This window comes from Porites lutea, chromosome 8 (genome assembly GCF_958299795.1).
Source record: "Porites lutea chromosome 8, jaPorLute2.1, whole genome shotgun sequence".
Taxonomy (NCBI): Eukaryota; Metazoa; Cnidaria; class Anthozoa; order Scleractinia; family Poritidae; genus Porites; species Porites lutea.
Window position 1 is genome coordinate 30,244,318 of NC_133208.1, and position 9,263 is coordinate 30,253,580.

At 38.4% G+C, this 9,263-nt stretch overlaps 1 protein-coding gene across 2 annotated transcripts; it reads right to left on the minus strand.

Annotated features, from left to right (window-relative positions):
• Positions 1 to 137: 137 nt before the first annotated feature.
• Positions 138 to 7,434, minus strand: LOC140945891 (uncharacterized). Of its 2 annotated transcripts, none has more exons than XM_073394955.1 (9): positions 7,268 to 7,434; positions 6,939 to 7,044; positions 5,819 to 5,881; positions 4,822 to 4,895; positions 4,561 to 4,633; positions 2,808 to 3,900; positions 1,861 to 2,074; positions 1,485 to 1,657; positions 138 to 740 (listed from the first exon to the last, which is right to left on the minus strand). In XM_073394955.1, exons 1-9 carry the CDS (start codon positions 7,323 to 7,325, stop codon positions 510 to 512), a joined length of 2,085 nt encoding a protein of 694 aa, XP_073251056.1. In that variant the 5' UTR covers positions 7,326 to 7,434; the 3' UTR covers positions 138 to 509. The 2 variants fall into 2 exon arrangements, with proteins under 2 accessions (XP_073251056.1, XP_073251054.1); XM_073394953.1 differs by having other exon boundaries at positions 1,861 to 2,077.
• Positions 7,435 to 9,263: the final 1,829 nt, after the last annotated feature.

Sequence of the window (9,263 nt, forward strand, 5' to 3'; positions counted from 1 at the left end):
GGTGAAAGCTCTTTTTCAAGCTGATCTAACGACGTGAAATTATAACAGCTATATTTTGAATGAATTGTAAGCAAACAATTAATTAACTCATGATATAATTGAGTAATAAATAATAATAACTTAATCAATTATCCAGCTCGACAAAATTTTTTTTCGGGCAAGTTAAAATGACTCTCGAGCTAATACGTGCTAGTTACAGCTTGCCCCTGACCTTCTTTACACCTAGCCTGCGAAGTAGTGGGCGAAAGAGAGAACGGGCGCTCGCGAGGGAGACACGCGAGGGGTCAGGGAGTTTTCTCTCCCCTCGCGTGGCGCCTTCTCGCGCGCCCGTTTTTCCTTGTGCCCACTACTTCCAAGCGCCTGCTACGCAGGCTACTTTACACCCTTTTACCGGGTACCGTAGAGCAGGGTTCCATGTTAACGATTAAAAATTGTGTTGTATTTTTTTTTCAAACGACGAAGGCTCCTTCGCTTTGGCCTGGGACAACCTCCATTCCAAAATGTATCAGTTAACACTTTGGTATTCTGTTTCGTCGATTTCTTCGCAGCCGTTTCGGCGCAGGAACTTCCGATGCAGTTTTTAAATAACCTTTGTCCATGTATTCTTGCGTATCTGGAAAACTCAAGTTCCAGAACCCGGGAGGGGTTGAAGGGGGCGGGGAAAACCTGGCTCGGTGACGAGAACAGTGTTTCAAACGCTTCTTTAATTCCTCTTCAGGAAGATTAAGACCTTGGTAGTACTGAGAAGAAAGGGAAAAAAATGATGTTTAGCTTAATGTAAGTAATAGATCCATAGACGGTTTCTTTCAAGTTTTGATGAAGAGCAGTAAGCGAATATAATACCCATCGACACTGCTGAAAAAAGGCTTTAAAATAAGGTAACTTACCAAGTTTAAAGGTGATACGTAAAAATAAAGCGAAGATGTTGCCAGTCCACAAAGTCGCGAAATTTTACACGAACGGAAACTGTCCCCACCCTACAAAGGTCTGTAAATTTTATCACTTTCAAACTTAGCAACTTTACTGATCTGAACCCTTTAAGCCCCGATATCAACATGCATCTTCTCCACACTGTTCTTCATACATTCTTTATGGTACGGCTAGAGAGAATTTGTTCTAACATCACAACATTCCATCTTTAATGATCATTTCAGTAATTCTCATGACCTGTCTGTTTGATCAGGTAATGTTATTGTTGGGAGAAATTGGATGTAGGTCACTAGTGTGGCTTAAAGGATCAAGGCGTTCTTTGCTGATGGATTTGCACTAACTGGTCCCAATCAAAAGGGTCTAGAAACACACAAACGAAAATGAAAATCTATACCTGAAATGATACTGTTATTGCGACAAAAGAACAGATAAAAATCATTGGCGAAATGAAGGGTGAGGCAAGTCCAGTGGTGCAATAATGCGCTTGGGAAGGATGAAATGGGGAAAGGCCAACTAACGTAAATAATATTCAACTTCAGCTGTATTTACGATACCTCTTGACATTCCCGGCATTTATAGCCGTTTAGCTTGGCTCTCTCGTCCTTTTTTCGTACCACTTCCACGTATTTGAAATTAGCTTTCGTGGCACAGTTCTTGTTTGATGTCAAATTTTCCTTTTGACTGCTTCCCAAGGGTGGGTCCTTTTCTCTTTCTTCGCCACGAAGGTCTACCAAACATAAAAAGTCATGGGCAAATGATCAAATCACTGAGGATTGATTTTTTTATTCTATAGTAATCATTGCAAGGGTGAATGTTCATTGTCGCGCAATAAAATACAATACACTGGGCAAGGTATGAAAGGTCGCAAGTAAATTTCCAGCGTGTTTACTTGAGTGGAAAGAAACCAATGTCTTACTATGTTTTCTTTACCTGGTGAATGACAATCATCTATATTTCCAAACAGATCAGCAGATTGATCCATTGTGCCATTGTTTAGCTCAGTTATGTCTCCGCTGTTACTCAGAAGTGTATTGCAAGACTTCTTCTGGGTCACGTGAGATGGGAAATCTTCCAAGAGAATTACTTCAGGTGTTTTTGGAGGTGGCAATACAGGAACTTTAAATACAGCACCACTTGGCTCTTCCTGCTGGGAGTAAGCGAGTGCAAAGACTAAGAAAAGCTGACATACATGTAACAAAAAAGTAGCGTCAGTTAGTGAGAGGAAAAAGTTCTTGAAAGTTTCAAGAATGGCCCCAAGTATCTTCAACTAATGGAGGAAAAAACAACCCACATACCAAATTAACTAACGTTTAATATTAGGAGAGTGTAGTCTGCTACACAGCCGTTTTTAGTGTCGTCACGCAACGCTCCTCCCCACCGTTGCGTGACGACACTAAAAACGGCTGTGTAGCAGACTAAGGAGAGTGCGACACTTGAAAGTTTAAAGAATGTCGAAAGGATAGATGGAGATGTGGCCCATTTAAGCATCCCCAACTAACTAGAGGCATTTTCCAGATCGCCAATTGGAATTTGGATTTCACTTTTTTTGATTTCTTTTTTTCGCTCTTCCTGGTTTCTCAGCTGTATTTAAAAGAAATGTAATTGGTATTGTATGGGGGCAACTAGAAAAACAAATGGTTTATTTAGCCATCGTACTTGAATATTAATGTTGATTGAATAAAAAAAGTATAACCCTAAACAAAAAAAGGCTGTAATTAAATATTAGTAAATAAGTTGTGAGGAAAATAAAATAAATAAAAAATAAAATTGAATTTTGAGAGGCAAAGACTGGAGAACCTGCTAAAAAACCTTTTGGACGCTGTTGAGGAAGGAGGGCAAGAGAAGATTAAGTGATTGTACATTGTCCTTAGTCTTACATGTTTGCTTTCCATTGGCCACATGTTGTCATCTGCTTCAGCTGAACTTCTCCTTTTCCTCTTATAACCACTATTGTCTTTACCAACTGTGTTTGCTTTGCTTGTCGACAGTTTTCCGTCAAAGGTTGTTTGCTTTGACAACTTACCAGGATCATTATTAACATTTCCTTCCCTCTTGAGATCTGTCTTTTTATTTGCCTCTTTGTTCATAAACACTGTGTCATCACTCTCCTTAACTGTATTTTGCCCTATTTTATAATCAGCTCTGGATTCCACTTTTTCATTTCTCATTCCATGAGGAAGAAGTGACACTGAGCAGTCTGCTGTTAGATTCATATCTTGATTCAGTGATTGTGTTCGGCTTGGAATAGTTGGTGACTGCGGCTGAGTGTATGACAAGTCCACTGGAAATTGTGAATCTGATTTGGGTAAATGAGCCAACTGGCTCTTGGCAGCTGTTAGAAGATTAACAGTGTCGTTACTAGGTGATTTCCCAGTTACACCATCCAGAATATCAACACTTAATTCTTTGCTATCATCACCATTATTGTAGCCAAACAGAGGTGAATTGGCTGCCCCTAAAGGAGTGCTTGCAGCGGAAGGTGCTCCTATGGAACAGTGTAATCCATAATCATATACTTCATCAACATAAGGGTCTTCAGTATCTGGCACAATAACCTCAGGGTGAATTCTACCTTTATCAGCCACAGGCTCATTATCATCTTCTTGCAGAGGGGAACATGGGACATCTTCAGTCTCGGGCACCAAAATCTTTTGGTGCACAGACAGTTCATCCGACCCCAGTACCTCCACATCAGGGCCTTGCTCAGGACACTCATTGTGGTATAGTTTTGTACTTTCATTAGGATCAGAAAACACATTCTCTTCGTCATTATTTTTCTTCTTATTTGCTTCATAGTAGACCTGTCCATGATCTTTGTAACTGTAACATTTATTTTCCTCTCTACTTGATGTTGTACTGGAAACTTTGTCATACCGAACTTTCTTTTTACACTTGATTGTGGTAAGGTTTCTATGCTTCTTGCTACTTTCGTTATCTTTCACAGAAAAATAATCTTCAGGGATATCTTTCCTGAAAAGAGCATGCAGATTATTCTTAATGGTCAAACAGCTTTGTGTTTTACATCCCTCACTGAACAAAGGGAAGCCATTTTAACGTGTTTACCATTTCTACCATATTTCCTTGAATGAGTGGCTGGGTGCTTAAATTCAAAATTTCAGCTAAAAGGAGAGACACTTTTTAGAAGAACAGCACAATAATTGATACACTAATGTATTAATATGAGTGTTTATATAAATTAATCTTATCATCCTGGGGATAATCCTCACCAATGATATGCTGATTATCGCATTGCTCTTGTATCTCTACTATTTAAAAAAAGTGAGGGGGGAGGGGGCACTTTTTTGGTATTATGGCCAAGGGAATAGACACCTATTTGAAGGAAGGGTTCTTGTTAGAGCAAGGGCGCTTATATGATATTTACAGATATACAGTATTCATTATAAAGGGCAACAATAGTGCTGGAGGGAAAAAACCTGCAGCTAGCCACTTTGCAGATCAGTGATTTTTAATATTATTTATTATTTATACTAACTATAAAAATTAAAACTAACTAGTAAAGATTTCTTGAGAAGTTGGGAGTTTAACACTAGCACTAGCTATGGGGAGATGGGGTTAATTTCCTAGAACTGAAGTTAAGTTAGATATAAATTAACAAATTATTTTTCTTACATCTGCTCATCAATATCCCTATGAACAAACTCTTCAAGAATGTGAGGTGGGAAGCTCCCATGATTTTTCATTGCTGTCAAAAAATAGACAAGTACAAACATTCATTTGTTTTTTTAAATTTTTCTTTATGTTACATAAACAGATGACTGTAACAAGTCCAGGTAAAGTTTGATAGTAAAAGAGGAGACTTTTTTCAGAATAATTAAGTTTAAAGAAAAATCAATGCCCAGTTTGAAATTGGCAGCAAGGTGTTGCGCATACCTTTGAATCTACGCTCACTTGCTAGACGAAAGCGGCTCCACCAGCAGTCCATTTTGGATAAGTCTTCAGTCTTCCTGTAGGGTTAATAACAATACTTAAACACACAGAGTTGAGAAAAGCAATAATAATAATAATGATAATGATGATGATGATAATGATAATGATAATGATAATGATAATAATAATAATAATAATAATAATAATAATAATAATAACAATACTAATGATCAATATATAATAATAATGCTTTTAATTGGGGTCCGAATATTCAAAGTTTCTTGCCTGGGAATGTGACACAGTCATTAATGTACCAAATAATTAAAGATACTTAAAGTGGCTTCCGAGAAATTGTCATATTACCCTGGAAATAGAGTAAAATAAATTTAAAAAAAGATAAACAAGGATAAATGATTAGAAGAAGGTATTGCCTTTGCCTTGTCAGTAGCTAGACCTTTGTGTGGTTTGGATGATCATGTAAACATCACAGTCTATTCATCAGCAGAAAATGTAAAAATGGTGACCTCAAGAGGAAATTCCAATAATCACATTTAGCCTCTGAAAGATAGTTCTAGTGCCTATCAATAACTCACATGCAAAAATTAATTTAACTTTATTGCATTTCCAACTGGATGCACACCTGACTTTGAAAGGAAGCTTTCAGCAACTTCAAATTGAACGAATTCATTTAATACTTACTGATCGATACATTTACAATTCTTATAAAATTAATGATGAAAGCCATGTTTTGGTCACAGGGGTTTAAGTTATTTTCTAACGGTTTTGTTATATATGTTACAGGTTAAATTTGATTTCCAAAAAAAAAAAATTAATCAAGGTTGATTCTTAACTTCCTTTGTCCTCTAGGGCTATGAGATAGAGGGAAACAAGAATCAACCTAGGTTAAATCATAATTAACCTAAAATCAAATTTGTGCTGTAACATATACATCCAATGGTGACGAAAAGTTCCTTTGTAAGAACTTGGTGCTCTAGCTTACCTTTTTAGTTTTTCATCCTTATATGCAAGTTCTTTCTGCAAGTTTGCAAGGTGCCTTTTAAGACTAAAAACACAAATTAATTCCCCCACATGTGGCAACTAAACATTGTGTACATGAGGCTGGACATGGAAGGTGGGATGGGTAAGTTTAGTGTGGATCATTATGGGAAGAGGAGAGCAATTAAAAGCTAATGACTGGATCTCGTACAAGCGTGATGCAAATGCACATGCAAATACAAAACAAGCACTAGCAGAACCAGCAATAATGCAAGAAATGGAAAACGTTTTACTTTCTTACCCTTGCAGTTCCCCTTGCATTTGCATTCTGAATGTGTGAACCAGGTAACGCAAAGCAAGTGCAAATACAAGGTAAAAAACATATACTCAGGTTCCATCAGTTCCATACATAATTGTACCAGCATGTCTCAGGGGGAAAGACTTGGATTGCACATGCAAATCTTAGTACTTTCCTTCTGTTTACCTTAAGTGTGTGAATATTGTTTGCATCTGCATTTGCCCTGATTTGCTGAATGCATTAGTGCTAGGGTTGCACATGAAAACCAGGGGTCTAGGAGATCAGAAGGGCATGGGAGGGGGATTGAGGAGCAGGCTAAAGCCTAGGCTCAGTCTCCAGCCTTGGGTGTCTCCATGCTATGCCTGCAAGTACTGCGGGGGCATCAAGACACCCAAGGCTGGAGACTGAGCCTAGCTAAGGCCAGGCCTAAGAGTTTTGGTAAGGTCCAGCAGCATCAAGGCAGTTAGCTAGTATCTTGTTATGAGTGAAAGTAACCTTAAAATCTGTTTTGTCAAAAATAATATTAGCTTATAGCAATGGAAATGTCAGTAAGTGCACAGGGAAACCAATAAAGAAACATAACAGAAAAGCTTATGCTAGAGGTTTGGAAGACCTCAGGGGCGGATCTAGGGGGAGGGTGCAGGGGGTGCGCACCCCCCCTTCCCTGAGATGACCTGCGGTTTTCTAATACAACTGGTGTTCTGCAAAAAAAAAACTATGTGGTTTATTGGTGTTGAAGTAGAGCAAGAGACGAGTGCACCCCCTCCTAAAAACAATCCTGGATCCGCCCCAAGACCTTATAAGATTATTACAAGCTTAATAATACCTCGCATTTTCACTTTGAAGCTGACTCGACAATTCCTTTGCCGCACTGTTTGCTTTCTCCAGACACTGGACCTTGTTTTCTGCATCACTACACCTCTCCTCAAGATCTGATCGTGATGTGATACGTGCAAGGAACAAAATGCATGTTGTTCGATTTTTAAATCAACTTAAAAGTTGAACTTACCAACAGAGTTGAAGGAGTCCTAATGTACACTGTATCAAGTTTACACTTAAGTTCACACGACAATCAAATTTAAAAAAAAATAAGCTTAAACTAAAACTTAATTAAGATATTAAGCTACACACGAGTATTGTTTTAAACATGCTTACCTCGAAAATCCCGTCCTATACTCTCTTTTAGCTCTTCTAATCGACGATACGTCTCCATTAATAGTAACTAAAGTTGAAAGCTGCTTTCTTTCCATCTGAAATCCAAGTGAAGCAATCTTTACTTGCCATATACGTCAAACGAAAGCGAAAGATAAACTTCCAGCCATCTTGAAACACGGTCAGAGGGACTGGGGAGGGAAACGCCTTGAATTTCTTCGCATATTATAATTTGTTTACACTGACTTTGCTCAAAGCAATTGATTCACAAAGGGTTGCGGTTTTACCTTCTTTTAACAGAATTGTGCCATACTTTGGGTATCCTTTAACGCGCAAAAGAGAAAAAGAGGATGACTGAAGAGGAAACTATATGTGATCGCACTTATCGCGCTTATGAAAGACAGAAAACCAAGCCGGATAAATCAGAGAGTTGCTCGTTGCCAAGGCATTCTAAACAGGACCACAAGGTACATGAATATTGACTTTATATCATATATTTTGAGCAATAAATCAATGTTTCATCGAATTCAGATTAGTTGTGATGGGGCTTTTAATTTTATACTCTACCTGTCAAATTTCTTACGTGGGAATAATACTCAGAGAGAGCCTGTGATGACAGAAAAATTGACTATACTCAATTTTTATCGGAACATTTTAATCCATTCAACTTATTGTAAACTCACAATCTATAATGCACCTTAGTTTACTGGATAGGTAAGTCTTCCCCCAAAGATTATCGTACATTTGTGTACGTAATTCAGCCAACAACACTTTTGCACCTGTTCTTACTTCATGAACTAATTTTTATATAAATATAGTCCGGGGCTGTCAGCCCCCCACGTCATCAAATATTAAGAATTGACAGGGAAGGAATGACAGATGACGTCATATCGCACGACAAATGATGTCATTTGTGCCAAAAATGCTCTTTGATTTTGATTGACGTATATCGCACATATACACAGTTCAATTTATTATGAGGAAACGTTCCATGTTAACAGTAGCTCAAACAATGCAAAATATTTGAAACTTTATGGTCGGAGAGTCGAGTCTACAAGAAATAGCAACTTTGGCGATTATCTGGGAGATATCAGACTCTAATCTGGAGACCGGGAGATACAGTCTAAAATCTGGAGTCTCCCATTTTCCACACCTGTTTCCAGATGACTTGGGGGAGGTCACAAAATATAAGATACATGTTTTCATAGGCAGAAATCATGCCATCTTTACTAGATTAGGTCGCCAACAAAAAGATTTGAATTCGCATTTATTTCTGTTTCTTATTCATTTAGAATTGAAATAACAAATACGTTCATACATTCCCATTATAGTTCCCTACCAGATTCTAGACCAAAAAGGGCAAAGTCTCTTGCTGTTTTCAGACCGAAACAGCCCAAAAACCCTACCCTGTGAGGTGGCTCATACCTAGTATATGGCTTATATAACAGAATGTCCCTGGGATTACTGTAGGCTTCTCTTTAATAATTTGCAATATTTCGTTATTTTTCAGCCTTCTGATGCCCATTTTTTGTACAGTCAGTTAGGAAGAGTTGTAATTAAACGGCACACTTACTTAACTCCTGTAACACATGCTACCTACCCTTGGAATCATGCTCACCCTTCAGGGAGAAAATCAGCCTTTAAGATGCCAAAAACTGTTTATCCAAAGAGATGACAAGACAGTAATGGATTCATATGCTGCCTCTTCCTCGAAACTAATTCAAAGCTAAACATCAGACCATCACTGGCTGGTCCTTCAAATCAGTGGCAGATCCAGACCTTCAGATAAGGGGAGGGGGGGGGGAGGGGGAAGGGGGGCCTGGTCTCAAAAAAAAAATTTTTTCGGCCCTTAGGGCCTCATTTTGGACCAAGAATAGGGGCCCCCAGGCCCCTCCCCTGGATCTGCCACTGCAAATGGTCCAGTGTTTATCCAAATTGCTATGATAAGCTATATCAAAGTGTTCCTAAACATCTACCCAACTTCCTGACTGAGAATCAG

Coding starts and splice junctions, on each gene's coding strand:
- LOC140945891 (XM_073394953.1), bottom strand. CDS start 7,325: ATGGAGACGTATCGTCGATTAGAAGAGCTAAAAGAGAGTATAGGACGG. Junction 4,634..4,821: donor AAGTGAGCGTAGATTCAAAG/GTATGCGCAACA, acceptor ATTTTTTGACAG/CAATGAAAAATCATGGGAGC. Junction 741..1,484: donor AATGCCGGGAATGTCAAGAG/GTATCGTAAATA, acceptor CTTTCTTCTCAG/TACTACCAAGGTCTTAATCT.